Source organism: Ischnura elegans, chromosome 3 (genome assembly GCF_921293095.1).
Source record: "Ischnura elegans chromosome 3, ioIscEleg1.1, whole genome shotgun sequence".
Lineage (NCBI taxonomy): Eukaryota > Metazoa > Arthropoda > Insecta > Odonata > Coenagrionidae > Ischnura > Ischnura elegans.
In genome coordinates, this window is record NC_060248.1 from 2,721,178 (window position 1) to 2,745,798 (window position 24,621).

At 37.7% G+C, this 24,621-nt stretch overlaps 2 protein-coding genes across 2 annotated transcripts; one reads left to right on the top strand and one right to left on the bottom strand.

Annotated features, from left to right (window-relative positions):
* Window positions 1–14,579: 14,579 nt before the first annotated feature.
* LOC124155330 (transcription and mRNA export factor ENY2) lies at window positions 14,580–18,014 on the bottom strand. Its single transcript, XM_046529057.1, has 3 exons — window positions 17,673–18,014; window positions 17,440–17,585; window positions 14,580–14,716 (listed from the first exon to the last, which is right to left on the bottom strand). The coding sequence occupies exons 1-3, from the start codon at window positions 17,720–17,722 to the stop codon at window positions 14,640–14,642; spliced, it is 273 nt and encodes a 90-aa protein (XP_046385013.1). The 5' UTR covers window positions 17,723–18,014; the 3' UTR covers window positions 14,580–14,639.
* Window positions 18,015–19,791: 1,777 nt separating this feature from the next.
* LOC124156652 lies at window positions 19,792–20,643 on the top strand. Its single transcript, XM_046531311.1, has one exon. It carries the CDS (start codon window positions 19,792–19,794, stop codon window positions 20,641–20,643), a length of 852 nt encoding a protein of 283 aa, XP_046387267.1.
* The last annotated feature ends 3,978 nt before the right edge of the window (window positions 20,644–24,621 follow it).

Here is a 24,621-nt window from a genome sequence, read left to right on the forward strand (position 1 = left end):
CAGTTCTGTTTGTGGGTGGTCACAGGCACTCTCACACTTTTCCTATCTCATATGGCGAGGAGGCAAAGCTCAGCTCAAATGAAAAGAAACCTAATGCCCCTCAGTTCTGACCATGGCTTGGTTAAGTGAGGATGCTATCGCAGAAGAAGTGAACAGAAGCGAATTTTCGAGTGATTCAGATGGTTCTAGTTGTTTGAATGGAGAAGAAGGATACAGTGATAGTGTCAGATCAGGTGATGTACCACTGGAGGATGACGTTACCCCAAGCACGTGTGATTTAAAAGGTGATGATCAGGTGCATGACTCTTGGAGAGACACCCTGATTTTTGAAGAACCGTCGGAGTTCAAAGAAGAGAGAGGGCCTATTCATAATTTGGCGATAGGTGAAAATGAATTTTCCTTCCTAAAATATATGCTAGGGGGCGAAGTTTTTTTTCACAACATTGTCAAGAACACAAACAAATATGCAGAACATCTTCAACATTCCTCAGGAAAGGCTGACAAAGACTGGGTAGATGGTACGTGCGATGAAATGGTGGCATACATTGGAGTGCTAGTATACATGGGAATATTCGATTTGCCTGAAAGCAAGGATTACTGGCATAGCCAAGATATTGACTGCTCAATTGTTCGTGACTGTATGACCTTTGGAAGATGGACAAACATTTCAAAATATTTCCATATTAGTGATATAACTCAGGAAAAAAACAGGGAGAGGAGGGTTTTGATGTATTGCATAAAATTAGGCCGGTTCTTGATGTAATGGAAACTTTTCAGCAAAAGTATAAACCGGTAGAGAATTAAGTGTTGACGAGGCGATGGTTGCTTTTAAAGGACGTCATAAAATTAAACAATACATCCAAGGAAAGCCAACGAAGTGGGGATTTAAAGTTTGGGTTTTAGCAAGCTTCCATGGCTACGTTCTGCAGGTAAATGTGTACTTAGGGAAAAAAGATAAAAGAAATCGTAAAATGTTTATTGGGACGCAAGTTGTAATGAATTTAATGAAAAACTATTTAGGGAAAAATCATCATTTGTACTTTGATAGCTTTTTTTCGAGTGTGTCTCTCATGAAATTACTACTTATGAATAACACATACGCATGCGCTACTACAAGATCATCTCGTATAGAATGACCTCAAATACTATGCATGGAGTAACACAGAAGAATTTTCGTTTAGCACTTTACAGGCAGATGATAAGGAAATTCTCCTCGCGTATAGTAGTGGGACGTAAAAGAATCCTTCCGATGGGCACATTTTCACAGAGACAGCAACACTCTTTTGTAAAGATCGTGGGGAGAAAAAAAGGGTGCGCCTATTGCAGCTTAAAGAAAAGAAAAACTCCTGCTGGTCGGAGCATAGAAACGTAATGGAAAAGCATTGGATGCGATTTACCTCTTTGCAAAATAGGATGTTATCATCAATATCACCAAGAAAATGGATTTGAAGGAGGGAATTAAATTCAATATAAGGTAAGACCAACTTCTTTCAATAAATTAATATATTCTTAAAACGTATACAAATTTTAAAACAAATCACTTAAATATATTTCAAGTTATTGTAAGTTAATTAAAGTAACCTGCGTCAGTTCCTCATCGCGGAGAAAAATAGGTCTACCAGTGGGGCAAATGGGTATTTAAACTTCGTGCATGACGGGGAAATGTTTACGGCCGGTTTCGGGCGGTTTAGGAAGGAGAGGGTTAAGTAGATGATATTTTCTTTGGATTCAATCAAACTTCCTTGTACTCAATTAAATTTGGATTAATCCAAATTGTTGTCCAAATTCCGAAACCTAAAACAATTGTTCGTACGTTGTTCATAATCTGTTCTCAAAATCTCCAAAAGGTTCCGAACTGACAGCGAACAGGCATTATTTTTACGAAAATCGATAGGGTGTTTAGTGTTTGTTCACTGTTGCCTGTTCATTCCCTGTTCGGTGAAACACTACCAACCGGCCCCTGCCTGTTAAAAGCTTGTTCACTATTGTTCCCGAAATGCTTGTTCCCAGTGAGAAATGGGTGGTGGAATCCACGTGGAACCCACATGGAATCCACGTTGAGTGGTGGATATTTGGTGGTGGTGGATATTGAGTGGTTGGACCCACGTGGAATCCACGTTGATTTCAAGTGGATTTTTGGTGATTAGCATTAAATGTTAAACAGAATTTCTAATTTGTGGAACTTAACTCTCTGGTGACATTGCGTCATTTATCATCCTGAAACCATGCTAGTTATGTGAAAATGTATCGCACATTACGCTATTTAAAGCTGGAAAGTAATTCATTGATTGGGTGATTCATCAAAATTAGCAGCCCAAACTGTGATATGTGTGGGTATATGGAATATTGGACGTAAAAGTAAAAAAAAATTCATCGGGAGGAAAAATCTGAAAACTCGAAAAAGTCGATTAGTTTTCGAGATATATCGACTTGAATTAACATGGGAGCCTTATGGGACTAAAATTTTTTAGGTTTTTTTCGGTATTTATAAATGCGTCAGGAACATGAGATTCCCTGGACGAAAACAAGATTTTTTGGTTGATTTTTCAGTGTGGTTGTCATTTCGAAAAATTGATATTTAGTATTTTTTATGATTTTTTGAAAGTGCCCCATGCTTTTCTTATGGCACTACGTAAAGAATTTTTTTGACCAACTTGCAATCATCGCAGGACAAATTCCTTGAAACGCAAGATACTAGATTTTTTGGTTGATTTTTTGGCTATCTCGGAATTTTCATATGTCGACACAATTCCGAGGAATAAACGATTTCGACTTTCCATTGTAGAGGTGGTCGAATTTTCAATCTTGGATTTCGGCGTTGAGACATGTGCCATATGAAAATTTGGAATCTCCAAGAAAAACCGTTAGAGGGTTCTCCGAATCCTCACGTTTGAGCTTACTTTCGCCGTATCCCTCTTGGGTTATTCATAATTAAATTCCGAAAAATGTCCTGCAAGCGAAAAATCATTGTCGCCATTTTTTTGTGGAGCATGCAATCTTGAATATCTTAGCAACCGTTTAAGCGAGAGGAATGAAATTTTCAGATAAATAATATTATTAAAATAGTCAACTTTTGCAATGATGACCATTCCGCTCGATCGATTCATGTGCGAGTTATATCGATACGAATCTCCTTGGATACGCTTTAATCGCTAATAACTTTTTTATTAATCAAGTTTTGAACATGAATGTCATACAAAATACGACTGAAAATGTCATTCATCCGACAAAAGTTAAATCAGGCGAATCGATTGATTAGACTCGAGGTTATGATCGATACAAGGTTGTATTCGATTGAGCCATTTTTTGGGCTTATTTACATAGTTACGGAAATAAAAATTTGAACAATATGTAGGGAAAAAAATGAATTATGCGCACACAAAAATTATTTAGATGAATTATGTTTCCTAATGAAAATACATCCATTTGAATTTATATCTTTTTGTATTAGGCCCCCGTAAGAAATACACGCATCCCGTCCAATTACGTCACCAATATAAGAACATAGGCTAAATTTTGAAAGCGGGGATATTAGAGAAGGCAGGGATAAGGGAGTGACCATAGAAGGGATATCAATAGGATTGCGGATTTTACAGTACAGATGTCAGCAGTGTCTAAAGTACGATTCGATTAGTATAGCAAATACGCAAATTGGCATAACTTGATAAGTGTGTACGTTGGACCAATGAAACATGGTAAACAGGTACATCTTGGTATTCCTCACGATGCACAACAGAAATATGTTTTGTATGTAGTCTAACGTGCGATATATATCGAATATGATTTTTCTTCAAATATATCGAACTGCTATAACATATAGGATTTTAAATCCAAGGGCATAGTTGACCAGGTATTATATAGAAGATGCCCATAGACTGAAAATTAAACCAATAGCATTGCGGATTTTACAGTACAGATGTCAGTATGATCGAAAAATCGATTCGATTATTATAGCAAATACGTAAATGGGCATAACTTCAATAGATTTACCGTTGGATCAATGAAATTTGGTGATTGGGTACATATTGGTATTCCTCACGATGCCCAATGAAAATTTGTTTTGTACGTAGTCTCACATTCGATATATATCGAATCTACTTTTTCTTAAATTGTATCGAATTGCTATAACATGTAGGATTTTACATCCAAGGACAAAGTTTACTAGGGATTAAATAGTAGATACCCATTGACTGGATTTTAAACCAATAGCCTTGCGGATTTTACAGTACAGATGTAAGTATGATCGAAAAATCGATTCGATTATTATAGCAAATACGTAAATGGGCATAACTTCAATAGATTTACTGTTGGATCAATGAAATTTGGTGAATGGGTACATATTGGTATTCCTCACAATGCCCAATGAAAATTTGTTTTGTACTTAGTCTCACATTCGATATATATCGAATCTACTTTTTCTTAAAGTATATCGAATTGCTATAACATGTAGGATTTTACATCCACAGGCATAGTTGACCAGGTATTAAATAGTAGATACCCATAGACTGAAAATTAAACCAATGGGATTGCGGACTTTACCGTACAGATGTCAGTATGATCGAAAAATCGATTCGATTATTATAGCATATACACAAATTGGTATAACTTGAAAAGTATACCCGTTGGACCAATGAAATTTGGCGAATGTGCACATCTTGGTAATCCTCACACTGCCCAACAGAAATATGCTTTGTATGTTGTCTAACGTACGATATATATCGAATATGCTTTTTCTTCAAATATATCGAACCGCTATAACATATAGGATTTTACATCCAAGGGCATAGTTGGCCAGGTATTGTATAGTAGACACACAGACTGAAAATTAAACCAATAGCCATGCGGATTTTACAGTACAGATGGCCGTGTAATCGCAAGATCGATTCGATTATTCTATCAAATACGCACATTTGCAAAACTTGATTAGTTTATACGTTGGTCCAATGAAATTTGGCAAATGGGTACATCTTGGTATTCCTCACAATGCCCAAATGAAACATATTTTGTGTATAGTCTCACGTTCGGTATTAATCGAATCTACTTTTTCTTAAAATATATCGTATTGCTATAACATATAGGATTTTACATCCAAGGACATAGTTGACCAATATAATTATGTGGAAGATAGCCATAGACTGTAAGTTAAATCAATAGCATTGCGGATTCAACAATACAAATGCCAGTATAATCGAAGAATGGATTCGATTATTATAACAAGTACATAACATTGGCACAAGTTGAATAGTGTATCCGTTGGACCAATTAAATTTGGTGCTTGGTACATCTTGGTATTCCTCACAATTCCCAAAGGTAATATGTTTTGCATGTAGTCTCACCTTTGATGCATATCGAATATGCTTTTTCTTAAAATATATCGAATCGTTATAACATAGGATTTTGCATGCACGTACATAGTCGACCAGGAATTTTAGTGTTGATGATCAAAGATTGGAAGGTAAATCAATCGGATTGCGTATTTTCAATGCACGTGTCAGTATACTTGATAATTCGATACGATTATGATAGCAAATATGCCAAATCTTTTTTGCAAATTGGAATATCTTGAGAATAACTATTTTTTAAGACCAAAGAAATTAGAGGAATCGTTACAATTCAGTATTTTACAAACTGCCATATGGACATTCGTTTTGCAAGTGGAATATCTTTATATATTTATCTAAAGAATCTGCGTTGTATTTTCAAGAGTGGCTTATCACAATGCTTATGGACTTTAACAGTTGAAAAATAACCACATAATCAACACTCTCTTGAAATTTTTAAAACCTTATTCCGATAATGTGTCAATGGTTAACTTAATGGATCAAAGAATCAATTATCCGTCAAATAAAATCATATTGAAAATAACAAATATTTCTAACAGTGAAAAATTTAGTTCCTTACCCTTTCAAAAAACGGCGGGGAAATTTTTTAATATTAAACCACTTATGGGCACATGACTCGAAAATATGTGACACAACTATGTTTCCACCCCCCCTAATTACCCGCTTGAAGAATTCAAGCGCCCAATCGACTCGTTCTATTTATATATAATTCGTGGAAAGGCAGCCATGAGAGCACATGAAAAATCGTAGACACATATATAGAAGGTTTAGATATAGAGTGGTTGAGGTTTTAATGGTTTTAGGACAGCACCTACTGCTGTTTTAATTTTTCCACCAAATTTCCACGTGGGTTCCACGTTGATTCCACGACCAAAAACACGTGTTATCCACGTTACATCTCCACGTGGGTTCCACGTGGATTCCACCACCCATTTCTCACTGGGTTGCCTGCCTGTTAAGGAACAAGCTGCAAACAGAGTACAAACTGTTGGTAGGCTGTTCGTAAGTTGTTCCTACTTGTGAGTGACCCGAGATTGTTCGTTGGCTGTTTATAGTCTGTTCACTAATCTCCAACAGGCTATCAACAGACTTCAAACGGACAGCGAACAGGCATTGTTGTTTCAGAAATCGACAGGGTTCCAAAATACATGGTTTAAACCAGTTTTTTGGACCATTGGACAGCCCTGGCCAATGGCCAAAGCCATAATGATTGCTTGCCATAGTGTGATGACAATGAAATAAATAGGGAACTTGCATATATTTCAGATATAATCAATAGCCCCAAAATTATATAAAAATATATGTTTGCATACCTCGGTGAAAGTTTTTTTATTATTTTATGACGTGGTTTGCGATATTTAATGCATCAAAGTTCACGAAAATTTTCAAATTCAAGTGAGAAGCGAAAACGCCCGATGATTGGCTGGTAGAAAAGTGACGTCATAGTTCAGTACGAGGCACGGCGGCACGGGTTGCATAATTGAATACATGCGACGGCGTGGTTATGATTCATTTACTGAAGTGCAGACGTATCGGAGTTGTTCATTGTGACTTCAGGGCTATTATTTGATCTATTTCTCCTCCATTGAAAGCGATAGATTGCGTAAAGATGAAGGCATATGGTTATTCTTACGCTGATCCTAGCAAGCTTCCTGTTACTGATTCCATCATGATAACAGGGTATTTTAGTGAAACTGTAGACTTCGTCGGCTCGGAAAGTCGATGCCGAGAAATGGAAAGGTAGCTGATGTGCATCTGTAATGTTTTATAGTTCATAACAAAGTGAGACTTGCGTATAATATTGGCGAAAGCGTATACTCATGTGAAATGTGTATTCTTTTGGCAGTCCGGTAGAGTCTTATGGTGAACTTATTTCCACCTCGAAGCTGTCGATGATACTTTCAACTTAAAAATACCTTGCCTGGAGGGCGACAGGAAGCTCTGAGGAAGCCAGACTATCAATGTTTCAATTAAGTAGCGATAATATAGACGAACTTCCAACACAATCTACCATCTTGTGACTAAAAACCCCGAAGCCACTTCCTATTCTGCAGAAAGAATCGGTCAATCGCACTTCGATCAATATAATAAACACAACGCCTTCAGGTGTTAATAAGTTACTTTTGAAATGAAATACTTCCTAAATTAGCATTAAAATCTGCATGATTTCCAAACAGAGTCTTTAATACATTTTGGGAGCTTTTCTAACGATATATCTGAAACCTACGCTAAAGGCGAGCTCATCGTCATTGCGCGATCGGTTGTCACTTAAAAATTCCGTATCGGAAATCCTAGAGGGATGACTTTCGACGATGACCGTGATCACCTGCACTCTCACTATCACTGGAACCCGTGGTGAAAATATCATCCCAATCCAATTTCTATTTGGTTTTAACTGGGGAAAGAGCAACATAAAACTGCGCATTCTTTGGGCAACTTTGGGTTTGACTTTCCCTCAAACACACCATTTCCCCTGTGGTGCACATCAGTCCTATCTTTATACGATGGCCTGACAACCTTTAAATGGATCCTTGGTTTATCCTGACAACCAACTAAATGGAAATTGCTGATCCACACATGTCCATTCTTATCTCCATAGTTTCCAAATCAAAGGCAGCGGAACATTCCTCTTGTGACTCAACTTTTTTTTTGAAAAGCAAGCAACGGCGTAGAATAAAATCAAAGAATGCTGCGATTCATTTTTTGTGACCACCTCTGGATTCCATTCTTTTTCCATCTACAACTTCCTTTATCTTTCGGGGTAAACCATGGGACAAGATAATGTTAAAATATTTTCATTAATTTATAACAAAATATAAGTTCGAAAAATACCCAAAAGCCATTTTATTAATCCGCACTGATGAGTGTAAATTAATGTGGAAGATTAATGCTGTAAACGTAGTAGTTTTCCTTAGGTTGAGTTGCAAAGTTCATGAAGTTGACAAAACGGCTAATTTTTCGGTGCGCGGAGTCATTTATTGCACTGACCGTGTCTACATTTTTCAATTTTTTTGTAATAAAATAAATCAGAATTTAGGATAAAATTTCCTTTAAAATGACGTATAGTTCATTATTATAGCATGTAGTGAAGCCAGGATATAAATTTGCAAAGTACAGCGGCACATCATTTTGACGCCGACAGTAGAAGAAAACGCTGTCTTCTTGGCTGGCACTCGAATGCATGAGGATCAACGTTGCTCTATATTTTCATATTTCCTCCCTTGATTTTAAACATCATGGAATTTTCTATGTCCTTCCGTAACTGAAATTTGACAAGTGCCTTAATAATTTGAGTCCATCGTAACCATCGAGAAACACCTATCTCGATTTTTGTTCGGAAGTTGAGTTTTTATTCTACGGCGGCCGAATTATCGAATAATCTATGTTTCAAGTTATTCTGTCAATGAAATATGGAAATATTATTAATATTAAAGTTATCTTCGCTCAAATAGCACACGGGTTTATCATACTCTTATTTTTCCGAAACGCTCATCCCGACAGACGGCATGCATCGAGGCTTTTCTTCTAATTTCCTCCGTGGGAATGCAGACGAAATTATTTTCTGGGGTGTTATTGCACAGAGGAACAATGCACCACTTGTATGTTTTCCTTATTTCACCCATGTTCTCCTTTAAACGCAACGTGGCTCTTCCAAACCTGCAGTTACTGGGCTTGGATCTTGGACTCGTACTGAACTATGACGTCACAGCCAAAGATTAGTGGGGGCGGTATTTTTTAGCCCGCGAAACTCGGGCGACTTTTGGGAGTCATTTTCTAGGGTATAAACTGAATTTTAAGCGGAAAAAAGTATATTGCTGTACTAAGTCTTTACTGTAGTATATCAGCATACTGTTTATAAAAAGTATGCAATTTCCCTATTACACCATGTATGGAAAAAATCACTTTGATTACATTAACAGCTCAAAAACATTGAGAATGTGTTGAAAAAATGTCATCACTTTAAAACTTCGCATTTTTCCAATTTTAAGCTTAAATAAGTAGCCAGGTTTTTTCCAATGCATGGCTTGGAGAGTGGTACCATGTGTTAAAAAAATAAGTATATTTTGGTGTCAGTGGTGGATTTTTAAAAATATTTCTTCTGAAATGTCTACACAGTTACACTTTCATGAATTTTTTGAGGTACATATTTTTGAAATCCATTTCACATTAAAAACAGTGAAAGTGATTTTGAAAAGCAATTCCACATGGATTTGCTTGCATGGACTAGATTTTGACATTGCATTGAAAAATTGGATTTATTCATTTGAAAAATTACCATCCCAAAGTAAAGTGGAGGTTAGTTTAGAGGGAAAAGGTTCATTTGTGTGATGATAGCTGGGGGAGGCATAATCTCTGCTTCATAATTTCTTCTTTACTCCAATCATGCATCAAATGCAAAAATAGTTTAGCTTACTTGTCCCATTTTCTTGAGAAGAATGATAATTTGGATAAAGAGGAATGGTTGTAGAAAGACGTGGTAACAGTGAAAATTGCCATGCAATAAATCTCCAATTGATGACATGTTGCTGAACTAGCAGGAACAGTCACATGAAAACATGTGAATGTGAATTCTTTCTGAGAAAAGTGAAAATAGGAGTTTGCGTAATAGAAAAATATATATCAGAGCAAATTCATAGGAAATGATAAAATTTATTTGAAAGTAACCATTACAGGAAAGTTTTATGGCAACAAACGGAAATATTTCCAATCTAAAGGTTTTAATGTAATCAGTCAACTGGAATGAATACTATGAAAGGCATTCTTTAGAAGATGTTTCCCAAATTAACCTCAATATCTCTGAAGTACACAGTGGACTGAAAAAAAGTGTTTTTCTAAGTAAAGGTCTGAAAATTAGCTACAGTATTAAAAAATAGTTGACAATCAATAAACAGAATGTTAATTCCCATGTCATTTGCCATTGTCTAATTATGGGCATACAAGCATGACAAAACTTTGAGAGAACAGAATTTCCATAGAAAATCTTTCAGGAAAAGTACCTGCTGATGCTATTGGAATGATTTTTGTTGATGGCTGTATCATTTGTTGAGATGATCAGTGCTGGTAAGAAACCAAGGAAAAGTAATTGCATTGGAGCAATAGTGTGCAAGTAAGTGTGTTTGCTGGGTAAGAGTGCGTCATTGTCAAATGTCTCGATTTATACCCAGGGAGAAATGGGTGGTGGAACCCACGTGGAAATTAGGTGGAAATGTAACGTGGATACCACGTGTTTTTGGTCGTGGAATCAACGTGGAATCCACATGGAAATTTGGTGGAAAAATTAAATCAGCAGTAGGTGCTGCCCTGAAACATTCTTATACATTACCATGGCATTGTATAAGAATGTATAAAAATTTTAAACAGGTTTATACAATTTTTTCATAGGGGATACCATCATTTTCTGCTCCACCATCAGGCTGTCAGTTGAAAAATAAACATATCTATGTAATAAAGAAATATTACATTCATGTCATTTATCCAGAATTTTCCCTGTGGGTCCAGTTTGAATATTATTATCTAGAAAATATCTTCTCAAGACATCTTGTAGATATCAGAAAAGGGAATATTCAGAAGCCTACAAAATGTCTGGAAGCTATTACAAAATATTTTATGGATATTTTATGCTATGATGATCCTTTATCTCATCTATGAAATATTGTTAATTTAAAAATTTTTGAGATGAACCAAAGCATTGCAATGCACATTTGCTTTCATCATGAAGAACTATCTGCACATGGTTAGGGAAGAATTTAAATTTACTGCTTATTCAGTGGTGGTGGTGGCGTGTCAGGGAATACCTGAATAACTGGTGCCTTAGTAACTCCATTACTCTTTTACTCTAATGTCTCCCTTAGTCTAAATATTAATAGCACGGATATTCCTCAAGTCAATTCAGCCAAATTTCTAGGATAACACATTGACTCAAATGTTTCATGGGACACCCATAATGTTTTTTTGGCTGATAAACTTAACTCCATTTGATTCCTCGTAAGATCCATTTGCCAGACAGTGTCAAATGACATTCTCCTTAGTATTTACCGTGGCATTTTGCAGACTCGAATTGAGAAAACTGTTGACCGAGTCTTGGCATTTATTAATTGTTTGATTGGCTGTTTAAATTTGTAACCATTTAATTCAGAGGAATATGTCTGGTCATTGGAAATGGCTAATACATACGTAGTGCTTTGGTGAATGAGGGATTTAAGCCTTGAGTGCCGTTATTTTCGTTCTATTAGGGCAGCTCCAGACAGTTGCAGTGGCAATGGCTAGGAAAGTGTTCGTCAACTACTAAATGGTGATGAAGCAGAGAGAGTGCACACTCTTACACATAACGAGAGTGGCGCCGCCAGCAGAACACCCACTATGAAGCCATGAAGGTGAGCAGATCTGCCATCAGAGTGGGTCTCCTTCTGCACATACCTAATAGCCCCAAGGGCATGGTATTGCCAAGGCATGCTTCCCCAAGCACCACAGAGCGCAGGAGCATCACCAGGAGCAGAGGTGAGGGAAATCAAAGGGAAAAAGATGACCGTGGGCCTCCCAACCATCAAAAACACCAAATGACCATGTGGGTCATCGCTACATTTCAGTAATCCAAAGAGAAAAATTGAACTCCATGCACAGTGATCGAAAAGGCACTTCTAGCATCACGAGTCTCATCTGCAGGTGTATTAAATTTTTGGTAAAACACTTTTATATTTATTTATTTGTTCTCATCTGCCTGGAAACAGCTCATCCAAGGCCTTTCTTTACAAGGGGAAACATGCAAAGAAGGACGGACACTCACAAACACCCATGCCCTGCGCGAGGGCAAGCTGAACTCACTCGAACCCGCCACCTTCGGTTTAGCAGGCAGTGACTTCACCCTGCCAACACTGAGGCTGACTAAGTCAAAAGTTATTATATGTGTGATGACATTAAATAATACAGATTTTTTCCCCTTGTTTTGACCTCATTTAATTAATGATTTAATAATTCTTGGAGTATAGATCATATTGGTATATATATATGTGTAATGCAAAAAAGTTTTTGGCCAACGTTTCACTTTATTTAAAACTATCATCAGGGCTATGAATGAAAAAATGAGAACAATGTAAAATACAATGAGAATATACAATATTGTTTCATAAATAAATGTTACGAAAGAGTTTTGGGTGAACAGGAGTTGGAACCCCTCATTTGCCAATTGGCGCCACACATTATGGTTACTTCATTTTTTCCAACAAATCCAGCATTTATTATCGAGGTGACCCATTTATAAAACGTTTGAGCATGATTTCGAGGGAATCTGTGGATTATAAGAAGAATTTGGATGAATGTTTTTTGAAAGAGGTGAAATATTCTAGCGGATATTTCGCATTGTTGCCTGTACACGGTCAAAAGTATGTGCTAGAATGGTGTATGAAAGAAGGTTTCATTGTCAAAATCAAAGTCAAATTAATTGTTTTTTCTGTAAAATTATAAATTTCTCGTTAATTATTTCTTTTTGGTTTAAGTACAAATAAAATTATGTATTTAAATTGTATGTTTGCAGTAATTTTACATATTTTTCAAAAAGTTCATCGTGCGCCGACCAGGGGGTCCAACTATGGTCGTGCCAGTTTTTTTCACAATAATATAATTTTTAAAAATTTACAAGAGAATACACGAAAAATTTCGACATACCTTAGTTTTTCACATATTTATTGATATTAGGTTACTAAGCTATTACCAACCCTAGTTACCATTAATTTTGATTAATTAAATAAAAATTAAATTTTGCTGCGGTTTTCAATGTGTTTTTTTATTAAAACTCTTAATTAATTTAGATATGTGAACCATTTCTTTGAAAAGTCTTTTTCTCAAATTAACTTCATGATCTAAAATTCCAGAGTTGTCAAAATCAAAAACATGGCCATTGTTTATGCTACGGCTAGCAAGAGCACACAGTGTTATACCACCTTTTACCAATGACTTGTGTTGAGGAATACTATCTTTTAAATATTGTGATGTTTGTCCTAAATAGCAAGTGTTACCATCAAGGCATGAAATTTTATATATTATATAAAATATATTTTATTTCTTATATTAATTCTTTATATTTATGTTTTTCAATAAACTGAAACGTTGGCCAACAACTTTTTTGCATTACATATATACAACCTATACTCCAAGAATTATATTTTATCATTAATTAGGTAATACTTAAAATACTGTTTTGCATGTTAGCACTTCCTGTTTGAGAAAATATTCAGAGAGCAATTGCATCAAGCAGTCTTAAGAGTACCTACCTCATTGTAATCATACTCATTACTTTTTCAAAAAGTATTTAAATTAATCACAAATTTGATGGGGTAATTATAACTGAGCTCAATTACATTGTTGCAATACTGTTCCCATCACTGTTGGCCACACTTCAAGTAATGCAACAATACGGTGGTTTCCTATTATTTTTTATTGCCTAAATCGAAAGATTATTGCTCCTGGTGTACGCATTTCACGCTTTTAAATTTTCAAGTGACGATATCTATTTTTCGCGATTAAATGAAAAGTGAAAATTTACAAGCCAGCGAAAACGCAACGGCTAAGTATGAATGCCGGGAAAAGCCCGTCAGTCTGGTTTCCGCTGCTGCATTGGTGCTAGGCTATGAGCGCTGATATGATGCAGGCTTCTAGCAGGTACCAGAGTATCCTGTTAGCAGGTAGCACTTGGCTTAAATGAGGATTATTAATACCTTATCAAACGAAGGAAATTTTCCAACCTTAGGCAATTTTAATTGGTGATTATTAAGAGCTGTTTCCCAGAGCTCTGTGCCTCATGCATGCATTGGTAATCGTAAAACTCCTATCCTCTCGTATAGAAACTAGTCCCTATGACGTCATGTGGAGTGGCATTGCATGGGCGCCAATCTGGCCTTTTTAAATGCAGTTAAAAATGACCCTTGCCACTTGTCTAAACCGGTGTATCTAAAACTAAATAATTTGTATATTATGAATACACTAATGGTGGGTAACAAATTGCAATCAATGCCTTTTGTTTTCTTTGATGAAGGAAACTACCCAATTAATTTGTATTTCGAATGCAGAAAATTGAAAAAGGAGTTGCAGACAGTGGAATTCTACAACAAAAAATAAATCTTAAGCAATTCTACTTGAGGTGGGAAAATATATTTTTCTATAACGCTAGACACAAATTTACAGGAGAGCGACCAGAAACCAATGAGGAATCGGAAAAACAGAACAATGAATGAAAGGATACGCTTGCACATAGGAAAAATTTATTGAAAACTCTCTTACAGGCAGCAGGTATCTAGGCTGTTTCTATAAATTGGCTTGTTGCACTAGAAATGATTTTATTTTTTGCAGAAGTTCCTTCTTAACAGAGTCTGGCACCCAAGCTGTGAAAAGAAAATAAGGGTGACAGTTTAATATAACATCGTAACAATCACGTTGTGTGTGACACCCATTAAGCATCGAGCTACACTGCACTCAAGGCTACTGCTGTGAGTAGCCCTCTCTTCCTCACCACCCATGTACATACATACATACATACATATATATATATATATGAATGTTTAAAAACACAGTCACTAAAAATAGACACAAAATAAAAAAAGGAAACACTCACACGAAAAATAAAACTGAGAGACTTTCGCGGTTGTAGCCGCTTCATCAGTCAAGGAGAGAATGAGGGGGAAGGAGTGTTTTGGAAAAAGGAGTGTGTTGGCAAAAGGGGAAAAGTCTACAAGCCAATATACACCCTGGTCTGAATGTATCTTGTTAAGTTAGCCCCGCCCCAATACACCCCTCCCCTCTTCCCATCACCTTTTCCCCTTTTGCCAACACACTCCTTTTTCCAAAACACTCCTTCCCCCTTATTCTCTCCTTGACTGATGAAGCGGCTACAACCGCGAAAGTCTCTCAGTTTTATTTTTCGTGTGAGTGTTTCCTTTTTTTATTTTGTGTCTATTTTTAGTGACTGTGTTTTTAAACATTCATATTATGTGCTACGTTGCATCGCAAAGAAAGAGATAGAAACATAAATGCAAGACGATGACACACTGTGGCGTGGAGATGGAATGAAGGCCGAAAACACATGGAAAAAAGTTCACCTGAACCGGGAATCGAACCACGGACCTTCTGCTTTCCGGGCAGATGCTCAGACCACCGAGCTATCCAGGCTAATCTAATCTCCAGTGTTTTCGGCGGGGGTTTATACACCAAATCCCCCGAGGTCTAGCCCTATCATTTGGCCAAGAGATGGCTCTGGGCGTAGGTCCCGCCACGAACGAAGAATTCAACGCGGACAGAAGAAGAAATGGAATTAAAGATGGTCACAATCACACACACAGCATATATATACACTATACAAAACGGCATTCATCATTCAAAGGCATAAAACCATTCACTTTGTATTTTCCACAGAATCCAGGATTTGTCGGCTGCCACCGCCTGCAATTTACAGCAGGCCTGCCAACTCCTTAAAATTCCACGCTCAGCCAGAAGCCTTTTCCAATTTCATTAAATATTTGATTTCTAAACCCAAATTTCTCTTACTTTCATATTTATCAGCCAAGATAGTTAAATGACATTTAAATAGTGGCGCCAAGGGGCCCAAGCCCCCTCAAAAATTGGTTATGGGTGTGACTAAAAATGTGTCATGCTTGTCGATTTTCCCCGGAGTGTCCAGATATCGAGATTCGAGTTATCAGGGTTCTAATGTTGATCATGTGACTCTTCTAAAATGCTTAAAAAACTAAAAATACACTACTTATAAAATTTCCTGGGGCAAGATCCCCGGTTTGGGCCCCCAAATATTTTTGTAAGTCGGCACCCCTGTTTAAATACTCATTATTGACAGTTGAAAACTCTCTACTTGCCAATTTTATGTGTCCTCTGTATAAATTATCCTATGCACACTTAGTGCAAAAGCACTCATTACCAGCTAGAAGACAGCCTATTCACCACACAAACATGCACGGATTGAAATTTCAAACAACTGATAGCTCAAAAGGCAATCGTTAGAAGAGAGAATTATGGCTATTAAAACTGCAGGCATAACCCTTATCAGGCATAAGTCATTAACTGATAAAATAATAAGCTTCATACCGCATTCTGCACTGCTCAAAACAAATTCAAAAACTACATCATCACTCTTAATATACCACAATCCCACTCACTTACGTTATTATCAGTTATTTATTTTTAATCTGACTACCAAATTATTCACTTTAAGCCGTTTGTATGTAAAGTCGTTCGCCGGGACATCTATCAAAGTCTACTGAATGACTGATCCAAATGTTCCCTAATCAACGCACATATCAATCCATACAGCCATAAAATTTTGAGGATATATTTCCTTAAGCTTAGTCATGCATGCAAGGATTTTTACACAGAGACACATTTTTACGGACACAGAAACACATTTTTACGGAGAGAGAATTTATGGGATCACCCCATTAATATAATAACTTTCTGACTGCCATACGAAGAGCATTGAAATCCACAAGGCCTTTACACCTTTTCCACTTCTAAATCATTCCACCACGACCAGTCAATCGGAAGATTATCTCAACAGCTGTCCAAAATGGTTCGCTACCATTACTTCGATGAATATATCAATGAGTGGACTCCCTTGTGACCTCCTTAAAATCTATTCTTCCTCAGAAAGTTGGCCATGTCTACAATAGCTATGCCACCAGGGTCTTTAAACGGTAAGAACAGAATACGAGCACAATGCAATCTAGGACTCAATTTAATGGACCTTTGCGAGAAACAATTCTCAGGATTGTTTTTACCTAACGTGAACTTTTAGACTCCCTTTAGGAGAGCACTGAATTCCGAGCAGACCTTTATTCTTATTGAAAATAAATATCCCTGTCATACAGGTTAACCTATTTGTAACGGTTGATTCCCTCTTTACAAATTTGATAGTATCGAAGACAGCGTGCAGAGAAAATTTAAAACATATGATATTGTCTTAACCCGTGACGGGAAAGGGCAACAAGATGGATTAGAAAACAAGGATTTGTGAATAATCGGTACAATTACATCAACGGAACCTACCTATCACCACATTACGAACTACGAACATCATGTAGCAAACGATCTTATGACGTACCTCTTCCTTTTGGGGTGACATCGTTGACTAAATCGTCGACCGTGACACTCTCCACCCCTCTTTGTTTAACAATTTCCCTGCAATGCATCTTAACTTGGTCCCTCCAACCACATTCTATCAGTCGAGTACGCAGAAGGTCTTTCAGCCTGCTCAGTTAAATTGTAAACTGTGATAAGTGAAATATGAAAAATAATAAATTAGTTTCAAGTAATTCTCAAATAAAATACACCCACCTTTCTTTCTCTCCTGTCTCTATTAACTTTTGATTGATAGCAGTTTTCATGCTCTCCACAATAAAATTCCAAACTTTGAGAACAAGAGGCCTTCTACCGTCACGGATAAAGAGCAACCACTAATTTGAAATAACTGTCATTACTTGATATATCATACAATTAACAAGACCAAGAGACCGAAACTAGATTCATAGAAAGGACGACTAATTATTTTCTTGGTGTGATGATCATCACTCCACTAACATAAACATGTTAATTCCTATTCAGTCCCCTTTCCCTAATCCGCATGAACCGGCTGTATCATCAGGTAAATACAAAATATGGGGAACACGGGGATACAGATTGCAGGTTGGGTTTAGTGATGGGGTGAGTAACATTCAGCAACGTCGGATGACGCCACTTGTGTGCTAGTTCTCGTTTCTGCCGTAGGATAACACTGCTCTCGCTCAGCGGTATTTTTGAATCTTCTAAAACACCCAGTACAACACTGTCCAAAAATTACTTACCAACTTACAGCAATATAAATCAATTATTGAATGTGGAACTTGCATGATTTTTTTTATATCACAGGCGGAAAGAAAATTATTTTCTGATTTCAACAAAGAAAACCGCATGTAAACCTGAGTTTTCCTTTGCGAGATATTCAATGATAAATATAACGAATTTTAATGCACGACAAAAACTCCCTCACCCCCCAAGCCACTGCCGACGAAGCCTCGATGACGTCAAAGGTGCCTAAACATCACACGAAGCAATAGGGAAATTGCATACTTTTTATGCTGTATGTTGATGTACTACAGTAAACACTTAGTACCGCAATATACTTTTTTCCGCTTAAAATTCAGTTTATACACTATAAAATGACTCCCAAAAGTCTCCCGAGTTTCGCGTACTAAAAAATACCGCCCCCACCAATCTTAGGCCGTGACGTCATAATTCAGTAGGAGTCCAAGATCCAAGCCCAGTACTGCAGGTTTGGAAGAGCCACGTTGCGTTTAAAGGAGAACATGGGTGAAATAAGGAAAAATTACAAGTGGTGCATTGTTCCTCTGTGCAATAACACCCCAGAAAAAAATTTCGTCTGCATTCCCACGGAGGAAATTAAAAGAAAAGCCTCGATGCATGCCGACTGTCGGGATGAGCGTTACGGACAAATAAGAGTATAATAAACGGAACGATAAACCCGTGTGCTATGTGAGCGAAGATAACTTTAATATAAATAATATTTCCATATTTCATCGACAGAATAACTTGAAACTGAGATTTTTCGATAATTCTGCCGCCGTAGAATAAAAACTCAACTTCTCAACAAAAATCGAGATAGGTACGTGTTTCTCGATGGTTACGATGGACTCAATTTATTTATGGCACTTGTTCAATTTCAGTTACGGAAGGACATAGAAAATTCCATGATGTTTAAAATCAAGGGAGGAAATATGAAAATATAGAGCAACGTTGATCCTCATGCATTCGAGTGCCAGCCAAGAAGACAACGTTTTCTTCTACTGTCGGCGTCAAAATGATGTGCCGCTGTACTTTGCAAATTTATATCCTGGCTTCACTGCATGCTATAATAATGAACTATACGTAATTTTAGAGGAAATTTTATCCTAAATTCTAAAGAATTTGATTACAAAAAAATTGAAAAATGTAGACACGGCCAGTGCAATAAATAACTTCGCGCACCGAAAAATTAGCCGTTTTGTCAACTTCATGAACTTTGCAACTCAACCTAAGGAAAACTACTAGGTCTACAGCATTCATCTTCCATTCGAGACAGCACCCGACGAGCGGCCCTTATAAGGACCATTCTGTCATCAACCTGACAGACTCACCACTGGATGAAGCCACCAACGCTATACTCTCCAAAGGCCTAAACTTTGCCTTGGCCCCTAAAGCCATACCGACGGAGAAAATCATCACCGGGGTTGAATCTGCTATCAGAAGGCTACCGAAGACAGAGGCGGATGCCATCAGGGAGGACGTAGCGGCTACATTGCGAAAAGCTCGACCGCCCACACAGAACACGACGGGAGCCGAAAGGATGGCATTGAGGAAACTGAAAGAGAACACCAACATTCTGGTATTACCCGCAGACAAGGGGAATGCCACAGTCGTCATGAAGAGAGAGGAATACGACAGTAAAGTCAGAGCCCTCCTCCAGGAAACAACGTACAGAGTGCTGAGGACGGACCCGACGGCCAAAACGATTCGGGAGGCGAAAGAAATTATCAAGAAATCCTCCATCCCCCATGAGGAGCAACGTACCCTTCTTGCGACCGCTCCGAAACCACCAAGATTTTACGGGTTACCTAAAGTCCACAAAGAAGGCATCCCGTTAAGACCCATTGTGAGTCAAATTGACGCACCTACATATCATCTCGCCAGATATCTCGCTAGGCATCTACAGCCACACATGGGGAAGACGTCATCGCACGTGAAGAATTCAGCGGATTTCGTCGAAATACTTCAAGGAGTGACGATGGAGGACAAAGACATCATGGTCAGCTTCGACGTTGAATCTCTCTTTACAAACGTGCCCATAGACGATTCGTTGGAAATAATACGAGGACTACAAACAAAAGGGTTCCCGGAAGACTACGCCAACTTAGTGGAGTTCTGCCTAAGGAAAACTTACTTCACCTGGAACGGACAAATATACGAACAAGCGGAGGGGGCGAGCATGGGTTCTCCACTAACACCAGTGGTGGCTAATTTATTTATGGAGAAATTTGAAGCGGAAGCCATGGACAGCTACAGTAAGAAACCCAAACTGTGGCTAAGATATGTGGATGACACCTTCGTTATTTGGCCGCATGGAGAGAAATGCCTACAAGACTACCTCCGGCATCTAAACGCCCAACATCCTGCTATCAAGTTTACGATGGAAGTAGAGGACAACAACCAGCTCCCATTTTTGGACGTCCTAGTCAAAAAGAAGAAAAACGGAAAACTGGGACACGCACGCTAGGAAGAAGACGCACACTCATCGCTATCTTCACGCAGCCTCCCATCATCATCCAGCTCAGAAACACTCAGTGATTTCCTCACTAATGCGACGAGCCTACGATATCTCCGACGCCGAGTCCATATCATCGGAGAAAAATCTACTCATAAAAACACTGTGACGGAATGACTACAGTGGACAACTGGTCCTGAAAAGGGCCGCTGAAGCGGAACATCGAAGAAAGAAGGAGTTAAACGAAGACGTTTTAACATCTAATGAAAACACCAATGAGAAGGAGGATCAGACGGAAGCAAGGGCACACGCAGTAATTCCGTTTGTATCTGGCACCTCAGAGAAAATCTCTAGGATTCTACGACAGCACAACGTCGTAACAAGATTCACTTGTGTCACCAAGACTGGCGATGTGCTACCGGGTCCAAAAGACGTTTTGCCGCACGACATTCAAGAAGGTGTCTATAAGGCGCCATGTTCATGCGGCAAAGACTACATAGGAAGACGTGTAGATCAATGAAAGTGCGCATCCAGGAACACAGAAGAGCCACAAGAAATAAGCAATTTCAGCTCTCCGCCATTGCGGAGCATGCATGGAGCGAACCCGGACACCAGATACTGTTTGACGAAGCATCAGTTGTTGCAAAAGAAAATAGATATTATCCCAGGCCAATAAAGGAGAATATCGAAATATTCAAGACACCGGAAAACATGAATAGAGAAGACGGCTACCCTCTCCACAGTTCGTGGAAGAGGGTCATACGAGAGAAAAGAAGGTGGACCAATCAGCATCCAGCATGAAAAAATGGCGCCAAAAATGAACTATATAAGTCACCAAAAATTGAATCCCGACATCGACCTAAAGACGCCGGTTGGAATACCGGAGAAACTGTCATCGACATGAAGACTGTATACATTTATACTCGAAAAACAGAAATACACAATTTAAAAATTTTCCTTTTCCAGACTTAGGGTTGGATGAAACGGGTGCTTCATGAGTCTATTTTCTCCCAACTCGGGAGAAAACGAAGTTACAGACTTAGGCCCTCGAAATAGCCAATTTTAGAAATTCCAGGATTGAGACAGCGCGCTTTCTTAGCAAACATATGCGAAAAAATAAGGATTTTACTATTAGCGAAATGACAATATCTGATTAGTGCAGTAAATTTGAAATTGGAGACAACAGTTTTCGTCTCATGGCGCCATGACTCCTGGGGAAGTTGCATGAAATTTTTTCATCAAGATAATACAAGATTCTTATTGCAATTTTCACCAGGAATCCATTTTCACCTACCAAACTTCTCGTAAACCATTGATTTTATCATTAAAATGCATTTAAAACAGTGAAATGCGTCTGAAAACGCGAAGTTAGCAAGAGATTGTTGGTGACGTCATTTCTCCCTACGGCGTTTTCGTTTTGCATGTACGGCCGCAGAAGCTACAATGAAGCAGTCGTTGAATAATTGAATATTTCGGTATTTTTTTAATCCGTGTTTTCTCTCAGACATTTTATGACGTTATTTAGTCACGTCAAGTATATTTTATCCATTTTCTGTATTCGTAGAACAAGAATATATCGAATATATGCGAAATCGAAGACGGTTTCGTGAAAAGGCTGTTGCGATAATCTCCCAGAGGTGAATTCCATAATGATGGCATTATATTTTTAAAGTAACCCAGACTTTTTGGCTGCAGAATTTAGAAAAGTGAAGGCTTCGCGGTTGGTTTTTCTAGTTTATTATGGCATTACTGGACCAGCTTTTACGAATACAGTAGTAGCTACTCGGCCTCCGTTGAAAATTTCTGCATGAAATGTTGATGCATCTAGTTAGTGCAAATATAGTTTATATGGTACAAGTTATGATTTTTTGCTTTCTGTTAATATCAGCTTTTTGATTCAGCATGTTGTGAAATGCTTTCTGTGCACAGATGTAAGGTAATTTTCTGCACACATTATGCACATTATACTATGGACAGTTTTAAGGTTTGTTCTGTATGCATACTGTCTGAAATGTGTACAGGTTTTGACAGGTTATGCACTTTTGGAGCCGCTTTTACAGTGGCTGCTTAACGATAGGCATAAGCATAAGATAATACAGCTTTTAATGTTAGCTATGAAATTTCTATTAGATGCCTGCAAAATAATTATAAGCTATTTAGCAAACGTATGACAAAATTCGATCATTTATGCTATAGTAGGTGCGCAACTAATCTCTCGCTGTTTTTTAAATGAAAAATACATCTTTATTTAAAAAAAAGGTTATAAATGAATCATTCAAAGTATTTTCCGTCGCTTCCTAAAAAATTTCCCCATCATTGAGGCGGAGCCCGAATATCGTTATGGTAGAAGTGATTCTCTTTTAAAGCTATCTTCTAATCCTGCTTTTTTGCACCAAACGGTTGTCAATGCAGGAATGAAAGACAAGCAACTTGTATTCTCTGACCTTTCTTATTACTCTCTCCACATGGGCCCTAAAGCTTTCTATTTGCTTAGTTAGCTTAATTTCATCTTGAGAGCTCTCTACATTCTTAGACACTCTTGGTGGTCTAATTAACTCTCAAATTTTACCACTGAATGAGTGAACAGTTAGTTTGAACGCGCGATCTACTTTTACCCCACAGCCTTTTAGAATTTGCTCAAGAAATCCAGTCTATGCGAATGACACTATCTATTGCCCGGCCACCATTACCCCTCGAAATGAAATTTTCTAAAGAAGTATCATATGATTTATTTTTTTTGATTGAGTTTAGATAGAAATATTTGAGCTATAAACAATTCATTGATTTTATAGTAATGTAAAAAATGATTCCTTTTGAAATTATTGCGTTTGAAAAAACATTATTTCTATTTTTCTTCACTATCAGCAGTATAATGCACTGATTAGTACGGTAAAAAAACGGATTTAGAGTTTCCTTCGCAATTCATTTTTTTACTTTATACCTATCGCAGCGTAATAAACTAAGCGCAATTTGTTATACCGACCGCAGTAAAAAGAACTGATCCATACAATAGAAAATGTCACTCACTGCAGTGAGTACTGATCTATTTTTTTATGCTGCAATTCAGGTTATACTTTGCCAACTTGGGTTACCTAGTTTTTCATTGCCTATATCTAAACAATCAACAGTTGACTGTACATGCGAATTGAGAGCAGGAAAGGGAATTGGCATATTAAGCAACATCTTATTTTTGTCAGACCAAAAAACTAGATTTTTCAAAAGACTAGCCACCGGAATAATGGAAGCAGAGAAATATCGTGCCGCTGTCGAGGGTGACACATTGAGATCTTCTAGGCTAAAATATTGAAGGATTTGTTGAATCTAATTTTCCTGAACATAGTAATAACAGGTAACCCAGGCTTTCCTGAAAGCATATTGACATTAAAATAATTTTCACTATCTACTCTTAAATACAATGCTGCCTTTTTTCCAAGAAAAAACACAATATACTTGACCCTTTGGCTACATATGTCCCTGTCTGATTCCATGTCAGTCACTTATCATACTCATAGGAGAAGTAGGAGCATTGGCGGAAACAGGTTTCTTTTCTGAACACCAACATTTTTTTATTCTGATTTCAATTGGCATGACTTTTCCTGACCTCGACTTTCCACAATTTCCTCAGGTTGTATTTCCTCCTATGGCTCTAAGTCAGTTGATTGGAGGAGGTAGTGATTATGCATCAATGAGTTTCTTACAAATTATACACTGCAAATATGGTTTCGAGGGAGTTCAGTTGGAATACTATGCATCTGAATCAATTGATTTCGGAGAGAGGGAGGGTAGCCTACTGTATGCACCCTTTAAGTATTCTTATCATGATTAATCATTAACGAATTCAAAACATGCAATAATAATAAGACATCGGGTACTACGAGGGCCGTCAACCTACGATAGCTCAGCAAAAACAGCATGCAAGCGACAGGCGGGTACTGCGCGAACAGGGCACCTGCACTTCCTCCGCACCACACGCTCAAGTCATTTCTCAGC

What these genes read in the sequence shown, in the direction of transcription:
- LOC124155330 (XM_046529057.1), bottom strand. Translation starts at nt 17,722, where the DNA reads ATGAAAACTGCTATCAATCAAAAGTTAATAGAGACAGGAGAGAAAGAA. An exon ending in GAGACAGGAGAGAAAGAAAG is followed by an intron (nt 17,586 to 17,672) that starts GTGGGTGTATTT and finishes TTAACTGAGCAG; the next exon opens with GCTGAAAGACCTTCTGCGTA. An exon ending in TGTCACCCCAAAAGGAAGAG is followed by an intron (nt 14,717 to 17,439) that starts GTACGTCATAAG and finishes TTCTTTTCACAG; the next exon opens with CTTGGGTGCCAGACTCTGTT.
- LOC124156652 (XM_046531311.1), top strand. Translation starts at nt 19,792, where the DNA reads ATGAAGAGAGAGGAATACGACAGTAAAGTCAGAGCCCTCCTCCAGGAA.